Below are 22,752 nucleotides of genomic sequence, written 5' to 3'. Positions count from 1 at the left end.
TTCACAGTCTTTCACAAGATCTCCAAACTATAATCTCTGGACTTCTCAGTCTGCCCCACCTCCCACAACAGGCTTTCAAAACTCAGTCTTCATCACTGAACCACTTACCCAATTTATCTCACATTCTCTCCTATTCTGAACTATAAGGGTCGCTGGTAATTATAACAACTGCCAACTCTGGCCAATGTGCACAGGAACTAAATGTGGGACCTTCAGTGCAGCTGAGGAAGACAAGAGCAGTGCCTGTACCCACAAGGCATCGAGGGAGCAGACACAGAATGACTCAAAAAAAACGACAGCATTACAAAGTTCAACACCAATTGTACTGGCTCAATAACTGGAAATTGCTTCTGCTGCCAGTCGCAGAGTTATACCCAAAGAATATGAGCTCTATCTTTGTATCTGCACATCCAACAGTGGTGTGGCGGGAAAGAATGGGAAATGGTTTAGTGGCAGTCACACAGTAATCGCTGCCAGTTCAAAGCTCACTGCAGCTAGGTTAAAGGTCAGATGTCAAAAGTGAAGCAAGCAGATCCAGAACTGCTGGAGACTTGAATTGGAAGATGAGTGCAATTGACAGGAATGCACGGCTCAGTGAACTGTCTCATCATCTGAAACAGTCCAGTCAGATGGTGGGTGGGTTGGTGTGGGGGGTGGGGGGAGGTGGTGGTGGTGGTGGTGGGGGGACATTTACCAGTGTTATAAGTCCCTACTTGGTATTCAGATTTATGCTTTAGAACTAGGGATTGGAAACAGGCATTCTGTGAGGAGCAGGTTTTACTCTGTTTTATCATGTTGTTCCTGTCCTAGGACCGTTTGATGGGACAGTGTAGAGGGAACTTTACTCTGTATCTAACTGTACTGCACTTGCCCTAGGAATATTTGATGTAACAGTGTAGAGGGAGATTTGCACTGTATCTACACTGTGCTGTGCCTCACCCAGAAGTGTGTTATTGGACACTGTAGAGGCAGTTTTATTTTTTATCTAATCCATGTTGTACCTGCTCTGGGAGTGTTTGATAGAACAGTGTAAATGTAGCTTTATTCTGTAACTAACCCATGCTGTACCTGCCCTGGGAATGTTTAATGGGACAGTGTAGCAGGTGTTTTACTCTGTATCTAATCCATGCAGTATCTGACGTGGGACTGTTGATAGGACAGTGTTGAAGGAGCTTTACTTTGTATCAAACTTAAGGTCTATCTGATCCTATGATATTCTTTTAATATTAAGTGGAAGTGTTCTATTTGCTTGATAAGTAGAAACAAGTCTAAATGAGAACGCAGATGGTGAATATTATATAACAAAAGACACAGGTAATTGCAAATCTTTGAGCATTTTGCAGAATTTAAGCTATGTGTCCAATGCCAGATCTTGTTGAGAGTGACAGTCCGTGCATGGCATGTGCCTACCTGCTGAGGCCTTTGGTAAGTAAACTGAGCAAGAACCGCAGCTGCCACATGTCCACAGACGAGGAGTTTATGTGTTCGGCATCCTTTAGCACATCCTGCTCAATGTAGTCGCAAAGGGCCTTATGAAATCCTCTCGGAGCCCTACAGGAGAAAGAGTCAGTGAGATAAAAATAGCCATTTAAAGAGAACCATTCCCCAACCTTCCCCACTGGGAAGAGAGAGTGTTCCTTTTATCCAGGCATTTGCCACAGGCTAGTGACCTGGAAGTAGGTGTGTTGGGCCTGGTGTTACCAGGTCCTTGTCGCCAGCCTTTTCATCAGAGAGAGAGAGAGGATAATCGGAGTGTCAGGGTGGTCCTGGAAAGTGCATGTACCTTCAGAAACATCCAAACAGGACAACAGGTACACCAACTGAGACCTGTTTGCTCATCTCTCCACTTAACTGTTGAACAGAGGAGGGGAGTGGAGGAGGGGGAAAAAGTGCTGTGAAAGAAAAAATCCAGTGAAAGAAAGTGTTGAATTGAATGGCTACCCTGAGTGAAGGTAACCCAGAGTGTGAGAGATTAAGGACCTCAAACTCGGTCCCATGCCATTTGATACCTCTCCCAGTGAGAGTCTCTACCGTGAGTGGTGATTGATACTTTAACCCATGAAGATCTCCCAGACAAAGACCAATATGTTTTCACTATCTGCTTACTTTCCAGGAAGGGATGCCTATGAGTCGGAGCAGACAATATTAGCATTTAAAGAGGCATGACGAAAGTATTTAATTAAGGGCATCCCTACAAAAACTAACTGGCCTATACCTCCACATGGCTCAGCAGTCCATTGGTGTGGCTTCTCCCATATCTAACAACACCGTTACAATGCAGACTTAATTGAACAGGGATGGGAGGATAGGCAGCCCGATGAGCACTGACACTTATCCGAGACATTTCCCAAGCAGGGAAAGGTTATTCTCTTGGGGCCCAGCAAATTCACAGGTGCTGGGAGATAAGCCGAGCTGGGATTGGTCAAATTTTTGACGGTGAGTAAAGAGTGAGTGGGGTGGGGTCAGGTATGGGGGGTGACACAGGGATGGATCTTAAATTAAGGATAAGGCATTAAATGAACTATAGCCTGGCCTCTTCCAAGCCCACCCCACCCCTGCTCCCACCCCAGGTTTGTTAGACCCCTGTATTGGACTCAGGCATATTTACTGTGCCAAAACAGCAGTGTCCACTTCTTCAAGGCGTCGTGTGAGGATCTCAGTGACCAGGGACCTGCCAGCATCACTCCGGATCCTTGCAGTGGAGTCAACAACATTGGCAGCACCTGTAAAATATTGTGAAAGTAGGTGTCAGGATCAATTCTCTAACACCTAAGAGTAAAATAAATTGTGTCTAAAGAACGCTAAAAATGACACAACAGCTCCGATCTAAGAACCAAACAAAGCTGTTTCTCATGCATCAGTTGTAGCCTGATGCGAGTTGGGTGTTGGTAGCACAGGTGGGGGTGGGACTGACACCGGCTTCAGGATCATCCACACCCTGCATCACTCGCTTAGTATTACAAATACACAGTCTGATCCCAGGAGCACTGTGTCTCATGCCGACTCCATCGCTGCCTCGCGTTACAATCCATTCTGCCAAGTAGACTCACGTGGCCTACCTCAATTGGTCAGGTAAAGTTCTCACAATCATGGCCTTGTGCATGTCAATATCCCTCATGTATTTCCACCCAGTGAGTGGCTGTTTGGGCATGAGGGTTGCCAGAGCTAAGCCCAATTCTCTCTGCAGCCACCACAGACATATGCATGCTCTCCAGTCCTGGGCAGTGGTCTGAATCAGTAGCCCCGATTGACCAGTCAGCTCCTTATTCCAAGGGTAATGAGCCCAATTGTAGAACTCAATTTGCCCTCTGGCTGAGAACAGCTAACTCAATACAGGCTGGAAGTGGGATGACCTCCTTAGTCCACGTGATTAAGTCACCACAAGCAATTCAATTCTTGGTCTGGGGTGGAAGGTGTCTTAATCACAATTCAAATGGGACACATTAACCCCGGTTTGCAAATTGGGATGTTTCCCCTCTTTTACCTATTGCCACTTCCTCCTCCTCCACCTCTTCCACTCTTGCCACTGGATACCGTAGGTTAGTCACTAGGCCAGTGTTCTCCTGTTTGTAATACTCAATCAAGTCCGGCATCTTTACAAAATTTTTTGGCTTGATCCCTGCTGAAGCCTAGGAATAAACAGACAAGATTTACCATAACATCCCCAACTTTAGCCCTCTCCTCCCTCACTTTGGTTTTCCCCATCTTGTTCCTCCCACAAGCTTCAGTGTCACCCATTCAGTTCACAGTTCACTCATTAATACCATTTGCCTCAGTCATTATGAACTCCACAAGACCTGAATCTGGTAGGTGCCTACCCTTGAACCAAATGCCTGCATCAACAGGAAACTTCATATACACACAATCAACCACAACTTGCACACACACAAATGTGTAAACATTTCAAGAACAAATAAAATAAGTCACAAATACCACCTATTGTCTCTCTATTACATTCATGCATACGCACATACACAAGGCATCACAGAAAGGTACACAAACAACTATAGTCACACAGTCTTACACACAAGTAAACAGTCTTTTACAGTCAACCTTAGACACACACATACCCATGCAAACAGTCGTACATGTATACAAACACACACACACTCATACACACACACATGTCGCACACACATACACGTCGTACACACACACATCATACACACACGTCATACACACACACACATCATGTACGCACACACAATATACATATACACGTCATGTACACACACATCATACACACACACACACACACACACACACAACACACACACTCACACCCCGCTGCCACCACCCCCAAGCCAGATTAGTGATGTTTCTGCCCATCCTGCGGCCAGAGCAGGGACATCACAGTAGGTCTCCACTGCATCCAAAAGGTGCTCAAGACATGCACCATTGAACCTGGGGACTGTAGTCTTTTTTGCCTTCTGGGACCATGTCTTCCGTGTAGCAGCCGTGGGCTGGAAGCACTCAGAGGTGTACGTGTGGCTGTACCTTAAATATGGCCCCGGTGTGATGAAGCGGTGAGGTGATGGTGTGGCGGGTGAATGAGAGCTCTACCACCATGGAAACGGTGTGTTTCCTCGGAATGCATAATTAATGCAGCGGGATTGAGACAATATGGCATGAGAAGCTGCCTATCCGGCCGGCAGATAAAATGTTGATTTTCCAGCCCGCTACTGCATCTAATGCAAATCTGGGACGCACAGTCATACGCACACGGACGCAGATACAGTCATACACAAACACACACACAGACACGCAGTCGTACACAGACACAGACACACACAGACACACACACACACACAATTGTACACATGAGCTTATACACATACTCACCCAGTCGTACACAAACACAGTTGTACACACACATACACACACAGTCATACACACAGTCATACACATACACACACACACACACACACACAGACACACACTCGTACATACACACATTTGTGCGCACATAGTCACACACGCACACACAGACACAGTTGCGCATGCACACACGCGCACACACACAGTGATACACAGACGCACAGTTGTGCACACACACAGTCATGCATAAACATTGTTGTACACACACCAACAGTTGTACACACACACACAGTCACGCATAAACAGACAATTGTGCACAAATACACAGACATGCATAAACATACAGTCAAACACACACACACACAGACACACACACACAAGGGTGTGTATACGCCCTCTGTAGACCACCCCATTTCTCACTGTTTACTGTTCTCTATTGTTCCAGTATTCTTGAATATCTGGGGTATGATTGTGGATGAAATTCTTTAAACATTGTTGCAAAATGAGTGGTATCACATGGGCTGCCTATACCCTTGCTCATACTCAGTTCTATCGAGTTCAATAGAGTTGAATGTGTGGGGACTATGACAGGCGGCCCATGCGATATCGCTTGTTTAACACTACCTCTAGGTCTTTCCTAACCTAATGTGTTTTACTCACCATCCCTCCATTATATTGTTTCTCTAAAGATGCCAAAGTTCTAACCCGTCTCTGTTTCAGTTCTGATTAATTCCATGCTGTGGTCAGACATCGATTGACCCACAGTCACCATGTCCGCGCAACCTTGGATATTTCAGTCAATGTTTCCATGGGGTTTTACTTTCTGATCATGAAACAATGATGTAAAGAAATGAGCCTGGTAGATATTCACCGTCCAATCCCTCCCCTCCAATCAGATCATTACTCCTTGTGTCCACAAGAGGCAAATTATTCAAGTATTCAACAAGTAGAGCAAAATGTGGCTTGTGGCTTCAACACGAGCATTGAGAGAAGACATCGACTGATTGAACCTTTTACAAGCAATTGTACCACTTAACAGCTCCTTTAAATCTGTGCCTACCAGCTAGTTAGATGATGCATAAATAATGGCTTGTCAACATTTATTAGAGCTTACAACAGCACAGATCAATCTATTTGTGATGCGCCAGCTGAAATTCTGATTGGTCTTTCAGGATTCAAGAATTTCAGAACTAATTCTTTGAATGAACAGAGCCTTTAAATTTTCTCATGATTGGTCTCTCTAAAATATTCCCATAATTTGCAACAAGTCCTTAATGTAGTTATATACTGATCAATGGCTTTTACCTTTTCTATGTACAGTCAAACCGTCCATACCTTAAACAAATCATGTTGCCTTTAAGGTTACTTATTGGTTGTTTGAGTTGAGTTCAATGTGCTATGAGAGCAATACATCTTTGCGAGTTTATATACTTGATTTTACTCTGGGCATTTTTAACTACTGTATCTCAGTGACTCTTGTAGGAGAACCTGAGCTCTCTATGTCCCAGGGAAGGTGGCTCCACTTGCGCTGGACAAATCTGTAGGGTGCACAGGGAGCAAAAGGAAAGCCTCCTTTAGCTTATGTCGATACTATTTTTATCCTGTGCTCCCACATAATCTTTTCAGGAAGCATTGGAATAACATTACACATGGCCCCGCCTTCAACGGCCAAACAAATTTATTAAACAAATACAGCAATCACACAACATCTATGATCGGAATTTTCCATTCCAGGACTAAGTCCCATGGTGGGGATGGGAACAGGGAGGGTTTCCTGCCAAGGAGGCTGGTGGGAATTCGGGCCATCACGCGTGATGCTGGCCTCATGAATAATCCAGTCAGGCGTTTCCTGATGTTTCGCACGATGGGGTGGGCTGGATGGCATGCGTCTCACCGTCATATCTGGGCACCATTTATAAACATTGAAGGAGGAGATGGCCCGCCAATCACAGGGACATCCAGCCCCCAGATTCAGTGACGTATCCCTGGGAGTCCTTCTCAAAGCAGTGGAGGCTAAGAGGGCCAGAGGGTGGAAGGAGGAGGCTGGGCCATCAGGCCATCCCTGCATGGGAGGAAGACTTCAGGGTGGTCAGTGTCCAGCGCCTCCACCAGAGGACTGCCCTGCAGGGCAGGAACCAGATGAACGACCTCATCCACGCTACCAGGGTAAGTGAACCCTCAACTGCTCACACTTACCTCACTGAATGGTAGTGAAACATAGAAACATAGAAAATAGAAGCAGGAGTAGGTCATTCAACCCTTCAAGCCTGCTCCACCATTCAATATGATCATGGCTGATCCTCTATCTCAACGCCATATTCCAGCTCTCTCCCCATACCCCTTGACACTTTTAGAGTCCAGAAATCTATCTATTTCCTACTTAAATATATTCAGTGACTTGGCCTTCACAGCCTTCTGTGGTAGAGAATTCCACAGGTTCACCACCCTCTGAGTGAAGACATCTCTCCTCACCTCAGTCCTAAATGGTCTACCCTATATCCTGAGACTGTGGCCCCTTGTTCTAGAACCTCCCAACCAGAGGAAACATCATCCCTGCATCCAATCTGTCCATCCCTGTCAGAATTTTATATGTTTCAATGAGATCCCCTCTCATTCTTTTAAACTCCAGTGAATACAGGCCCAGTCAGCCAATCTCTCCTCATAGGACAATCCTGCCATCCCAGGAATCAGTCTGGTGAACCCTTGCTGCACTGTCTCTATGGCAAATATATTCTTTCTTAGATAAGGAGACCAAAATTGCACACAATACTCCAGGTGTGGTCTCACCAAGGCCCTGTACAGCTGCAATAAGACATCCTTGCTCCTGTACTCAAGTCCTCTTGCAACGAAGGCCAATATAGCATTTGCCTTCTTAACTGCTTGCTGCACCTGCATTCTTGCTTTCAGTGACTGGTGTACAAGGACACCCAGGTCCCTTTGTACATCAACATTTCCCAATTAATCACCATTTAAATAATACTCTGCCATTCTGTTTTTTCTACCGAAGTGTATAACTTCACACTTATCCACATTATACAGCATCTGCCATGTATTTGCCCACTCACTCAACTTGTCTAAATCGTCTTGAAGCCTCTGAACATCTTCCTCACCGCTCACATTCCCAACAAGTTTTGTGTCATCGGCAAACTGGAAATATTGCATTTGATTCCCTCATCCAAATCATTTATCTATATTGTGAACAGCTGGGCCCCAAGCAATGAACCCTGCGGTCTCCCACTGCCACTCCAAAAAAGACCCATTTATTCCTACTATCTGTTCCCTGTCTGCTAACCAATTCTCAATCCATGCCAATATATTACCCCCACTCCCATGTGCTTTAATTTTACACACTAACCTCATATGTGGGACTTTATCAAAAAGCTTTCTGAAAATCCAAATACATCACATCCACTGGTTTTCCCTTATCTATTCTGCTAGTTATGTCTTCAAAAAACTCCTTAGGTTTATCAAACATGATTTCCCTTTCATAACTCCATGCTGACTTTGTTTAATGCTGTTGATATTTTCTATGTGTCCTGTTGTCACACGGGACATGGGCCTGAGTGGCAATGTGATAAGGTGATTCCTCAGCTCCACTGCAATCTTTCTAGTCTGCAGGTGAGGAGGCCACTGTGGATCACTTCCACACAGAGTGCTCAGATGCTGTCTGGGAGGGGGTGGGTGGGGGAAGGAGGTTAGGCATTGAGGGCACCAGCAAGCACCGCTAATGACATATCTCTGCGAGCCTTAACCTTCTATCTGCATGGGCTCACTGCTCTAGAAGGTGCTGCCCCAGAACCCATGTGGACAACATACAGTGCATCAATCAGGTGGCACACAATCCAATGGGTTGTTTATAAGGCTGGAAGAATGAGAAAGATAGCTGAAACCCAATTGCTCTCAACCCCAGCTTCTCTCTTTGCACAGGAAAAGTTACGGCACAACAGGAGAGAGAGAGAGAGAGAGAGAGAAGATGGGACGAGCCAGCCTGATCTCAAGACTTCGAGGGGCTGGCAGCCCAGCTGGGAGAGGACCTGCACCGAGCCTGTGCAGATGGAGAGGTTGGCGGACAGCCTCCTTCCAGGAAGGGTCCATGCATAATGTAGTCACTTAGAAACCTAAGGGTCATGCGTTCCTCCATGTTAAAGGCAGCTCATGCAGTCACTCACTCTCTCCTCCATCCCTTACAGGTCCCAGCAGGAAGAGGGAAGAAGAGGGAACCCTGTCCAGCAGGTCCTCCAGCTGACAGAGGACAGAGGACATTAGGGAGGAGAAAGGAAGTGCACCTGTGGAGGCATCACAGAAGTCGCCTGCCCCTCCACCAGTGTAGGGACACACACCTCAGTAGGTACTAGATGTAGTTCAGGCAGGGTCTCACATCTTGGTGGTGACCGCACGGACATGTGTCCACAGGAGGAAGAGGCAGGGTCAGCCAAGCTCACCGGCACTCTGAGGACTGCTGGGGAAGAGGCATCTGTGAAGTCCAAGTCGGATGCTGAGCTTCTGGGATGGGCCCTGCACAAGATGCTGGGGAAGCTGCAAGAGGCAGGCAAACATCAGACAGAGGTGTCAGAAGCCCTCAGCAGAATGAGGCAGAGGAGTCTTTCCTCCTGCTGGCTGATGAAGTGGTGCCGAAATGTGCACACATCAAGATCTCCATGGGGAGGGTGGCAGACTCCATGGAGACCCTGGCCCAGCAGAATGCCCAGTTTCTGCCAGAGATGTGTACAGATCTACATTCCATCACTGTAGCCATGGGTGAGTGGCTACAGTGGCTTTCACAGTGGCTACGCGAGAGAGGTACTGGGCACCTCGACCTACCTCCAGGTGCCCCTTGCCCTCAAAGAGTCAGACAGGGGCCTTTGGGCACTTGAAGGGAGAAGGAGGGGCTGTTGGACACCCCTGGGACCTCCACTCAGTACTCTCTGAGGGTGTCTGGGCCTTCTGAATCCCCCCTGCCTGTGACCCCTTCAGCCTTGTCCTCTCTGACCACAGAGGGAGCAGATGCCCCACAGCAGGACAACCAAAGTAAATCAGGGCCCTCCAGGCCTCAGGCCTCCAGAGGACGGCCACCAAGGTCATCCAAGGCAACAGGGTAAGCTGGGCAGCAGGCTGCCTCCACCCCTGCTGAGGATATTGGGGGGAGTGATTAGATGAAGTGATAGGGAACACAAGATTAAGAAGATTTGATTTCACACATGGTTGCACGGGTGCACTGTGATTGTTAATATAATGACGTTTTTGTAAATATGGTCCACTTGCACCTTAACAAGGTCTGATGTGGTTTATTCATGATGTAGTCCTTAAGCCTGTACATGTTCACACCATCCCCATCATAACCATTGACCACCCCACCAGCCCAGGTGCAACAATTGACCTTCCGATGGTTACCCTTCACCCCTTTCCCATTACCCTCTGTCCTGTGCAGGTGAATGTCCAAGTCCCCGACATTTCCTAAGGAACGCACCCCCTGTGACTGTAGATCTGCCTACCCCCCAGAATCCACTTCTCCTTCCACATCCCCCGCAACAACCCTCAGCGCCCCTTCATTCGCCATCGCAAATCCTCACCCTCCTATCCTACCGGCTCCCAATTCCCCCTCGAGCCCTCACCATCCCTTCCCAACACCAATTCCCTCTGTGTGCCCCCCAGGACTCATTAACTGACACCATGGAGCCCTCCCTCTGAAGCCCTTTCTCCCTCTTCCCCCCACCCCATGCCCATTCACAGCTGCACAACACCTCCCCTCCTTCCCACCGCGCTCCAGCACGGCCCTTTCCGTGCTCCATACCACCTCACCCATTCCATGACCCCTGCAGCATGTCTTTTTCTCCCCTTCCGCCCCAACCCCCTCACCCCCTCCAGGCTTCCACACCCAGCCCACCTCTCCACTCTTCTCCTCCCCATCTAATCCCCCCCTCACCCACTGCACAGACCATTACCACCCAGAAGTACCTCCTGCAGCTTGAGGATCCACCTCCTAGAAGCTGCTGCAGTGAGAAGATTCACGTGGTTGATGCTCCACCCACCCACTGCTGCACATGGCCCTTTTCAGGTAAGTCATGTCACACGCAGGCCATGTTAGCTCAGACATGTTCTGGCCCGGCGTGAAAACTCGCTGGCGATCAGACGATCAGGCGGGTGTGTGGGGGGTACGGAGAATTCTGGTTGGGCCTCCATCTGCATCCCATTAATGGAATGCAAAACAGTTTCACACTGGCCTCTGGCGGGAATGGCGTTTCGCCATGATGGGCAGGAGCACATATTCCCGCCATGCGCCCCTTGTGCCTGCATCTCTCCTCCCACAGGCCGCTCCCCTAGAGGCTGAATAGGGACACCTGGCCTCCTCCCCCTTCTGGCCCTTTCTTTCTCCTCAGAGGAGGTGCCTCCAGCAGAGACCACAATCCCCATTCCCAGCGCAAGGGAAGGCCCCATGCGGTGTGAATCCTCCGGAGGCCCAGAAAACAACACTGAGTCCTGAACTGAAGCCTCTAAAATATGTGAATGCAGCTTTGAAGCAAAATGAAGCTGTCCTGTTCACAGAAGCAAGCAGCAGCAAGTGATATCCTAAAATCCTCACTAATCTCTTTGACAAGGCCACTGACCCCTCTTATCCCACTTGTGGATGAAGTTTGGCAAATTGTGGCCTGCCCACCTGCCCGTTTTGCCCATGTGATGGCCTAAAAATCACACGGGCTACGTGAAGTCAGAGGCGATTAGTGTCTCAAGGGCCTTAACTGGCCACTTAGTTAATGGTGGGTGTGTCTCCGTCTCCATCGTGTGCCCACCTAGCAAAATATCGTGAGTGTGCATTGGCACGCTCGGCCGACATCAACGTGCTTTATTTAATGCTCGAGTGGGTCGGCCATGCGCCTGCCCACCAAGCTAAAACTTCTGCCCTTGGTGCCAGATCTGACCCCAATATGAACTTCCCGCCTCATATCTGCGCCAATAACAAGACCACCTATTGCCACCTCTGTAGCATTGCTCGACTGTGCCTATGCGTCAGCTCCTCTGCTGTTGAAAACCCTCCTTCGTGCCTTTGACTGTTCTAACACCTTTCTGACCAGCCTCCATCGTCTAAACTTGGCATCATCCAAAATTCTGCTGCCCATGGCTTAGTTTGCCCCAAATTCCATCCACCCATCACCTCTGTGCTCGCTGACCTATATTGGCTCCCAGCTCAGCAACACTTCGAATTCAAATATTCTCGTCCTTGTTTTCAAATCCTGCCTCGCTGCTCCCTATCTCTGTAATCTCAATTTACAACCCTGTGAGATATCTGCACTGCTCTAATTCCAGCCTCTTGAGCATCCCTGATCTTGATCATGCTACCATTGATGGCCATACCTTCAGCAGCCATGACCATAAACTCTAGAATTCACTCCCTAAACCACTCCGCCTTTCTCCCTCACTTGTCCTTTAAGAGACTCCTTAATACCTACCCCTTTGTCCAATCTTTTGGTCATCTGCTCTATTATCTCCTTAAGTGTCTGGATGTCATATTTTGTTTTATAATGCCTCTGTGAAGTGCCTTGAGAAGTTTTGTTGCATTAAAGGTGCTATGTAAATACAAGTTGTTGTTATTGTATAACCTACAGTTCTGCAGCCAAAGGTGCCATCCTTCAGATGAGATGTTAAACCTCTCAGATTCCATGACACTATTCAATGAAGAGCAGGAAGCTCCCTCAATAATTATTCCTCAATCAACATCATGAAAATCAATTATCTGCTCATTATAACACTACTGGCTGCAGGATTTTGCTGTATGAACATCCACTGCCAAATTTCCCCATGTGACAACAGTGCCCAAGTATTTCATTGAGTCTGAAACATTTTGAGACATCGCGCAGTTGTAAAAGGTGCTATATAAATGCACTTTCTTTCTTTCTTGCCTGGGCACTGTGGTTTCTGTTTCAATAATCAAATATCTAATTTCAACTTCTCTGCTTTCACAAGCTTTCCTGCCCTGATCATTTTCTTAATGCCCCAGGCATGCCCAGTAGCAGTTCGGCGAGATAGCAACTTCTGCTAAAAATATCTACTAATAGAGAAGGGAGATAGTGGAAATAGTTAGAGTTGATTCAAATTTGATTTCTTACAGTGTGTACAGTTTTGGGATACAGTATTTGAATGATTTGAGACATGACGTGTGGTAAGTGTACTCCTATTACTACCAGTATGATAGAAGGCGAAGTAAAAGGACCATGGTTTTCATTTATCTATGTTCCTAGAATCCAACATAGAAACATCCCTCACTGCCTTCAATACATTGACACATTTTCTTTGCTTACCAGATAGGCCTAACCCATATGCCACTAAAATCCAACGTTTTTCTGATGAATTATTTTCCGTTGAACATATGGCTAAGGTCTGAGTTTCCCACCACACCAAACCTCATTCTTGGTGCTATGCGATGATGTCTTCAGTTAGTTGAGGCTAACCTCACACAACAAACAACCATCAGTCCTTCATGTGGGAGTACCTTCACATGTGTAAACACGACAGAGGAAAATATTCTTATTTGGAGCCAGCTTTTCAAGTTTCAATACTTGGGCATTCAACCAAATAATTTAGCAAGTCACTTGAATGTATCCTCTGGCTGCTGGTTGTAAGGGTTCTCCCTAAAAGAACTTTGGAAAGTCTGCATCAAGTTTCTAGTCCACAAAGGCCCACAACTGCCTCTAATAGGGCACTGTATTTTCAATCTCACTCAAGCACCACAAGATGACTGACCTGGGGAATTGAATAGCATCACAATGGTGCTGTAAGCAACACTCTGCTGTAGATTCCCTGAGGTACCTTGCTGTGACAATATCGGGGGAGCTTTACTCTCTGTTGTTGTACCTGTCCTGGGAATGATATATGCTGAGACAGGGTATGGTGGAACTTGTATGCTTAGAACGTCTTCCATTTCCCAGCACTAACATCCATTGTCTTGATATACACAATGAAAATAAATTTTGCCTCTCTTTGATAATGTTCTAAAGTTATTGGACAATTGTACAATTTGCTGAGCAATTAGTTCCCATGGCATAACAGGACATTTATCAACTTACAGAGCAGAGTCCAGTGACACTGACACCCACACCCTGGAGCCATTACTCACAGACCTAGGGCCTATTGGTGGGAGGGGAAGGATCCAGTTGTCATGGTCCACGTAGGTACCAAAGACATAGGTAGGACTGGGAAAGAGGTTCTGCTGAGGGACTATGAGCAGCTCAGACTAAATTAAAAAGTAGAACCACAAAGGTAATATCTCCGCATTACTACCTGAGCCACATGCAAATTGGCAAAGGGTAAATAAGATTAGAGAGGTAAATGCATGGCCCAAAGATTCGTGTGGGAGAAATGGCTTCTGATTCATGGGGTGCTGGCAACAGTACTGGGGAAGAAGACAGCTGGTCTGTTGGGACGGGCTTCACTTGAACCATGCTGGGACAAGTGTCCTGGTGAATCGTATAACTACGGTTGTAGATAGAACATTAAACTAATTAGTTGGGGGGAGGGGTCAATTGAAGGAAAGTTTTTAAAAAATCAGAAAAAAGATGAGGGAACAGAGGTACAGGGTAGTGGAGAGGTGAATGATAATCAAAGTGTGACAGGAAGAAGCAGAAAATATAAGCAGAAGCGTTCAGCAGAAATTAGAACCAGAATGAGTAATAACAGTAAAAAGTCGAAGCTTAAGGTTCTTTAACTGAATGTATGCAGCATTTGTAACAAGATAGATGAGTTGATGACACAAATAGAAATAAATGGATATGGCTTAATAGCTATTACAGAGATGTGGTTGCAGGGTGAGCAAAACTGGGTATTCAACGTTCCAGAAAAATAGGCAAAAGGGAAAAGAAGGTGCAGTAGCTTTTTGTTAAAAAACTAATAAAGAGGGAGAAAATTAATTATGGAAGTAAATTGGCAACAAATATAAAAACAAACAGCAAGAGCTTCTATGGGTATATAAAAAGAGAGTAAGCATGGGACCCTTGGAGGATGTGACTGGAGAATTGATAACGGGGAACAGTGAAATGACAGATAATTTACACCAATATTTTGGATCGGTCTTCACGGTGGAGGACACTGTAAACATTCCAAAGATATCAGATAAGCAAGGAGCTAATGGGAGGAAAGATCTTGCAACAGTCTCTATCACGAGGGACAAAGTATTTGACAAACTAATGGGACTAAAGGCAGACAAGTTGCCAGGACCTGATGGCCTGCATCCAAGAGGTTTAAAGGAAGTGGCTGCAGAGATAGTGGAGACATTGGTCGAAATATTCCAGAGCTCATTGGATTCTGGAAGGGTCTCAGCAGATTGGAAAACCACTAATTTGGCACCCCTCAAGAAGGCGGGGGGGAGGCAAAAAGCAGGAAACAATAGGTCAGTGAGTCTAACATCAGTTGTTGGGAAAATATTAGAGCCCATTATTAAGGAAGAAACAGCAGAATGTTTAGAAAAGCTTAACGCAATCAAACAGAGTGAACATGTTTTTGTGAAAGGGAAATCATGTTTGACAAATTTGCTAGTGTTCATTGAGGATATAATAAGCATAATTGATAAAGGGGAACTGGTAGATGTAGTGTATTTGGATTTCCAGAAGACATTTGATAAGGTGCCACATGAAAGGTTATTGCACAAGATAGGAGCTCATGGAGCTCATGGTATTGGAGGTAAGGTATTAGCATGGATTGAGGATTGGTTAACACACAGAAGACAGAGAGTCAAGATTAATGGGTTTTTTCAGCTTGGAAAGACATAACTAGTGGAGTGCTACAAGAATCAATCCTAGAGCCTCAATTATTTACTATCTATATTAATGACTTGGAGGAGGGGGCAGAGTGTAATGTATCCAAATTTGCTGATGATACAAAAATAGGTGGGAGGGCATGCTGTGATGAGGACATAAGGAATCTGCAAGGGGATATAGATAGGTTGAATGAGTGGGCAAAAACTTGGCAGATGGAGTTTAATGTAGGAAAGTATGAAGTCATGCACTTTGGTAGGAAGAATCAAAAGGCAGACAATTATTTAAATGGAGGGAGAGACAATTATTTAAATGGAGACTCCATTAAGGTGCAGCACACAGGGATCTGGGTGTTCTTGTGCATGAAACACAAAAAGTTAGCATGCAGGTGCAGCAAGTAATTAAGAAGGCAAATGGATTTTTGGCCTGTATTGCTAGGGGGCTGAAGTTTAAAAATAAGGAAGTCTTGATACAACTGTACAGGGTGTTAGTGAGGCGCACCTAGAGTACTGTGTACAGTTTTGGCCCCTGTATTTAAGAAAGGATATGCTGGCATTGGAGGCAGTTCAAAAGAGATTCACTAGGCTGATTCCTGGGATGAAGGGGTTGACTTATCAAGAACAGTTAAACAGGTTAGGCCTTTATTCATTAAAGTTTAGAAGAATGAGGGGTGATCTTGATTCTGAGGGGGCTTGACAGGGTAGACGTTGAGAAGATGTTTCCACTTGTGGGGGAATTTCGAACTAGGGACATAGTTACAGAATAAGGGGGCAATCATTTAAGACTACGACGCAAAGGAATTTCTTCTGTCAGACGGTAGCGAATGTCTGGAATTCTCCACCCCAGAGAGTTGTGGAGGCTAGATCACTAGAAGTATTTAAAAAGGAGGTAGATAGATTTTTGAAATATCGGGGAGTTGAGGGTTATGAGGAGCTGGCACAAAAGAGGAGTTAAGGCCTGGAGTAGATCGGCCATGATCTTATTGAATGGCAGTGCAGGTCTGAGGGGCTGAACGGCCTACTTCTGCTCCTATTTCTTATGTTCTTATGTACTGGCACACATTGGCTATCAAGCAGTTTGGGATGTCCAGTGGTCACGAAAGGTGCTATCTAAATGCAAATCTTTTGTTTTATTCACAGATCCAGGGCCGACTAACACACACGACAGACCTACTCACTGACTCAGGGTTGCATAACACCCAATTCCAGGATCGACCTACCCACACATTCAGTGCTACAGAACCAGGATCCATTTGCACACAGTCTGAGGGCCTAATATAGGGTCTAACATGACAGACCCAGGGCTCTCACAGGGCAACCGACAGAAACAGGACCTACCAATACATAGACCCAAAGCTTATTTATACACACACCCAGGACACAGAAAGACATTGCTGTGGACCCCACTGATATAAATTCCCCTACCCTATCAACAAACGGACACTAAGCCTATTAACAAATGACCTTGATCCCGTGTCAAGCTAAGAACCGAGGCCAGACAGAAAAACAACACAACTTACATTAGTTAAGGTATGGCCCCAAGCAGAAACTGAAATCATAGTCCAGAACCAAAGCTTACCTCAAACAAGACAGAAAATGCTCCTTAAAATTGAGTGCTTCAATTTCCAATGTCTGATTACGAGAGAGATTCCTCCGTGAGCTACAAAATCATAAACTTATTCAAAGTTCCATACACATAGTACAGAGAGGAAACCTTCCTCCTCACCACTACCTACCCACACCACACTCCCCCCTCACTTCACCCACCCCCAGGATCCTATATCTTTCTCATATAGGAAGAAAAATTCATAGCTGAAAAAATATAATAACAGAACGTGCCCCACCTTGGAAAATGCAGAGAGGCGTTCAGTGAAGTGTATTTAAAACCAAAGTGAGAAACAGCCATTCTTATAAGCAACCCATGGACAAGGGAGCTATTGAGTGGGATCGACAGCCTGAGGGCACAGACGGGTGTGTCTCTCTCCCAGTACGGAGAACGTGGGTGAACTTAAATAAAGGAGCCAACGGTTTAACTAAATTTTTCATTGGGTGGTGGTGGGGGTGGGGGGGTGGAGTGACAGCCAAAGGAAGACAGTAACAGAGGATTGAATTGTTTCATTCCGATCAAAGCAGTAGGCGTTATTTCCCATTGAACAGTGGTCTGATGAAGAATGTTCAGTAACTTTGGTGACAAAACAAGCCTGCTATTAGGACCAGAAGCAAATAAATCACAACTGTGAATGAAGTGCCACCTTGGAAACCCAACATGGCTTTAAAAGCCTGTGAGTTGTAGTAGGAAAGGGAAGACTGAGAGAGGTAAGAAGCTTCACACTATTGAAATCCTGGGAAAGAATCAGTTAGAGTACAGAGAGGGTGCAATGTGTTTTGGTTTTGCTTTTCAGTGGCAAGCATAAAACATGGCTCCTAATCAGCTGAACCAATGCTTCCACAGCCAACAGAGGCCCTTCTAACTGAAGGAGTCACTGGAGTGCCTGCCTGAAGCATTTTCCAATAGTAGGGTGAATTTCAAAGTGGCTGAGTTCATTTCCTCATGTAATCTGATGAGGGTCATCATCAGTTCTTTTGCATTAGAGTCTGAAGCTCATGGATTCAAGCCCCACTCTAGAAACCTAAGCACATAATCATACCTCTCCCTTCAGTGACGGAGGTGCCGTCTCTCAGTGAGATGCTCAACTAAGGCCCGGTCCGCTCTCTCAAGTGAACATAAAAGAACCTACAACATTTTACAAAGAAGAGCATAAGTCCTCCCTGTAGTCTTGGCCAATATTTATCTCTCAACCAACACAACCATAAAACAGATTATCTGATTATCTTAAAGTGTTTGTGGACCTTGATGTCCATAATCTGGCCACTGTGTTCCCCTAAACCACATCAGTGTCTGCACATCAGAAGTACTTCTTTAGCAAGAAAATGCTTTTGGACATTTGTTCTGGGCTTTTATAAGGCACTATATAAATGGATGTCTTAATTTCTTTTAAAATAAAATGAATATAAATAAATTTATAGCTTGCCAAGATTGTCTAGGATAGCTTAAAGCCTTAAAGTCCCAGTTTTAAAAAACACGCTTAGCAAGATTAAGGGGAAATCCAGCCAATAAAATTAGACTTATTAGGAAATATTGTCAGTAAGATTCAATGTAAACCTTTAGAATGGATAAAGCTGAAGGACAGGAAGCAACAGGTATCACCATGGAAGTGATGTCATAACGGGGAAGGGCAAAGTGTTCAGTGGTGCACTCCATGGGTGGATAGGTGTTGAGACTTTTCCTGTTACCACTAATTTATATGAACAATCTGGCTCCATTCTCAGAGGGCATTTACCTGAGCTGTGTTTATGTTTGCATTTGAGGAAGTGACAATCTCTACAATGAATGACACAAAAAAAGTAAATGAAGCAGGAACTATGGCAGCTGAGACTTAATATAAACAAGTGTAAATTACTGCACATTAGAAGAAACAAAATGGGTGACACAAGGCTCAATGGTTGAGTTAGTGAAGGATAAAATTGATAGATTTCTTTCAGAAAATAACATTTTGGGATATAGAATGTGAATAATTTGAGACAGTGTGGTAAGTGTAACATGCTTTGGAGGAAATATGTTTCCCAAAGCTCTGCACTATTTGAGGATTTTCTTGTTTCATAACTGGGTCTGTGGTAGACCAATTGATAGAGATTAATTGCTATGAATCATAAAATCATAGAAAGTTTACAGCACAGAAAGAGGCCATTTGGCCCATTGCATCTGCGCCGGCCGAAAAATGAGCCACCCAGCTTAATCCCACTTCCCAGCATTTAGTCCATAGCCCTGCAGGTTACGGCATTTCAGGCTTATATCCAGACATCTGTTAATTGAGCTGTGGGTTTCTGCCTTTACTTCCCTTTAAGGTAGTGAGTTCCAGCCCCCTACAACTCTTTGGGTGAAAAAACCTTTCCTCATCTGCCCTCTACTCCTTCTACCCATCACTTTAAATCTATGCCCCCTAATCACTGACCTCTCTGCTATAATAAAAAGGCCCTTCCCTTCCACCCTATCCAGGCTCCTCGCAATTTTGTACATCATCAAATCTCCTCTCAGCCTTCTCTGTTCCAAGCAAAACAACCCTAGCCTATCCAATCTTCCTTCGTGGCTGCAATTTTCCAGTCCTGGCAACTTCCTTGTAAATCTCCTCTACCCTTTCTAATGCAATTACACTCTTTCTGTAATGAAGTGACCAGAACTGCACGGAGTACTGAAGTTGTAACCTAACTATTGATTAATGCAGTTCCAGCATAATGTCCCTGATTTATATTCTACGCCTCGGCTAATAAAGGAAGGTATTACATATGCCTTCTTAACCACGTTTTTGACCTGTCCTGCTACCTTTAGGGATCTATGGACACTCACTCCAAGGTCCTTCACTTCCACTATACCTCTCAGTATCCTTTCATTTATTGTGTATTCCCTTGCTTTGTTTGACCTCCCCAAATGTACCACCTCACACTCCTTTAGGTTGAATTCCATTTGCCACTCTTCTACCCACTTGACCAGTCCATTAACATTTTCCGCAGTCTACAGCTATCCTCCTCGCTATCAACCATGCAGCCAATTTTTGTGAAGCCTGCAAACTTCTTGATCATTCCCATTACATTTAAGTCCAAGTCATTCTTATATACCACAAAAAGCATGGGGACCTAGTGCTGAGCCCTACAGAACCACACTGCAAACAGCCTTCCAGTCGCAAAAACATCCATCAACAATTACCTTTTGTTTCCTGTCACTGAGCCAATTTTGTATTCAGCTTGTTAACATTCCCCTAGATCCCATGGGCTTTTTTTTTTTAACCAGTCTGTCATGTGGGACCTTGTCAAAAGCCTTGTTAAAAATCCATGTCGACCACATCAACTGCACTACCCCCATCAATCCTCCTTGTTATTTCCTCAAAAAATTCAATCAAATTAGTCAGACACTACCTTCTCTTAACAAATCCGTGCTGACTGTCCTTGATTAATCTATGCTTTTCTGAGTGACAGTTTATCCTGTCCTTCTGAATTGATGCCAATAATTTGTCCACTACTGAGGTCAGACTGATGGCCTTTAATTATTTGGTCTATCCCCCACTCCCTTTTCGAACAAAGGTACAACATTGGCAGACATCCAATCCTCCAGCATCTCAGTGAGGAACAGAAAATGATGCTTAGACCGTCTGCTATTTCCTCCCTGACTTCTTTTAACAGCCTGGATACATTTCATCTGGCCCTGGTGATTTCTCCACTTTAATACCTCCTCTCTCTCTATGTTTATCACATCCAATACTTCACATTTCTCCTACTTAACTACAATGTCTGCACTGTCCCCCTCTTTTGTAAAGATAGATGCAAAGTATTGAATGGGGAGAATTTTCTCCCCATCCGGAGGGGGAGGATGCTGACTGTGAGCAGGTATGGGCAGACACGCAGCTGATTGCGGGTGGTGATCGGCTGGGTGCTGCCATTTTACATGGGCAGGCCAATTAAGGCCCGCCTAGCGAGATGAGCACCTGGAAGCGCTGATCACTCCCTGTGCAGATGGGGGGAGGAGGGAGAGTTGGGGCCCGCGCACTTTCTGTTATGAACTGAAATTCAAAAAAAACTTATTCAGACATGTCTCTTCATGTGACAGTGTTACATGAGCTGGGGCATGTTAATGAATTTTAATAAATTTTTTATTCAATTTAAAAAGCCTTCATGAAACCTCATCCTGCTCATGGATGAAGTTTCGTGAAAAATGGGAAGGCCGCCTGGGCTCTTCGCCTGCCCTCCAACCTTAAGGTTGGACAGGCAGCCCAGACAACCAGCTTAATCAGATTATTAATGGCCTTAATAGGCCTTTGACAGTTCGGCAGGCGCACAGCCGACTCCGGTGCGCGCCCACCAAACTGAAGATCAGAATGATGCACGGTGACATCGAGACGCGTGCCTGCCCCCGCACGCCGACCAGAAGATTTAGGCCATTAAGAACCATATCCACATCCTCCATCTCCACAAATAGGTTATCTTTTTGGCCTTTTATGGGCCCTACTATTTCCTTAGTTATGCTTTTACTCTTAATGTATTGATAGAAAACCTTTGAGTTCTCCTTGATTTTGCTTGCCAATATTCTCTCATGCTCACTCTTTGTTTTCCTAATTTCCTTTTTGATTACACCCCCTCCTCTTACTCCTCTTATGTCAGCAACTCTATGAAAGTAATCTGGAGACTTATGGTACTTGATATCATCAACTATTACAAAACCACAAACAACAAAACAAATAGTATCCTCCACTTTTAAGCCAAAGCACTTCAGAGGAAGTAAAGCTTAAGCTGTACATTGCTCCAGTCAGACCACAGCTTGAGTACTACGTTCAGTTCTTGTCACCACGACATGAGGGAGATATACCTTTTAGAGGATAGCTAAACAGCAAGGCTGAGCAGCTTCAGTCTTGGTGGCTCCAGTGAGAGAGCTCCCAGAACAGGATAGCTGGCTAAATGGCCTTCTCTGTCAAATTTCTTTGATACAAGCCCTGGAGGTCACTCAGTTTTCAAGCTGCCACTGTTAAAGGGACTGATTATGAGGAAAGATTGGAAAAAGTTAGGATTTCTAAGCTTGAAAGGGGACGTTTAAGAGGTGACACTAAAGAACTACAAAGGATTGTAAACAGTACAGAAAAGTTAAATCCAGAGCATGGCTTTAAACAAAACCATAAGAGTAGAGTAAGGGTCAGGTATGGCCAAATTAGTAAGGGCAAAATTGCAACTAAAGTCAAAGAATTCTTCACACAACGTATGATTAACACATTAAGGGAGCACTTTGATAGAATATGGAAGGCAAAACCACAAGAATAAATAAATTTGGTAGTACAGAACTTGAGTATTGCTTAAAAAAGAAACATGCTGTCAAAGCTTTTCATTTTTCACTCATTAGGATGCACACACGAACACCAAATGTCAAAGGGAGCAACAATTTATAGTGCATGAGAAAAGGGGTGCTGATTAGTTAGCAAGTTGACTTTGATTAGTTGAGGCATGCCATGGAGTATGCACCAGGGAGCTACTGTTTCCCACACTTTTGTTTCATTTTTAAAAAGGTGCAATGCGTGGACATGTTCCTTTTGTTGCAGAAGACAGATCCATGCGTGTGAATATATGTAGCTTTTAGCAAGTGTAAGTGAGCCACA

At 45.1% G+C, this 22,752-nt stretch overlaps 1 protein-coding gene across 3 annotated transcripts in view; it reads right to left on the bottom strand.

Moving 5' to 3' along the window:
• inpp5d (inositol polyphosphate-5-phosphatase D) overlaps nt 1–22,752 on the bottom strand; it is a 163,206-nt gene that overhangs the window by 107,436 nt on the left and 33,018 nt on the right. For all 3 annotated transcript variants that reach the window (XM_041182271.1, XM_041182278.1, XM_041182286.1), the window contains exons 3-5: nt 3,485–3,629; nt 2,609–2,723; nt 1,411–1,551 (exon numbers count right to left, since the gene is read on the bottom strand). In XM_041182271.1, the coding sequence (XP_041038205.1) occupies nt 1,411–1,551; nt 2,609–2,723; nt 3,485–3,629 (401 nt within the window). The remainder of the gene's footprint in view (nt 1–1,410; nt 1,552–2,608; nt 2,724–3,484; nt 3,630–22,752) is intronic.

This window comes from Carcharodon carcharias, chromosome 2, assembly GCF_017639515.1.
Source record: "Carcharodon carcharias isolate sCarCar2 chromosome 2, sCarCar2.pri, whole genome shotgun sequence".
Lineage (NCBI taxonomy): Eukaryota > Metazoa > Chordata > Chondrichthyes > Lamniformes > Lamnidae > Carcharodon > Carcharodon carcharias.
Note: the sequence above shows the minus strand (reverse complement) of the source record. Positions and strands in the feature narration are given on the sequence as shown.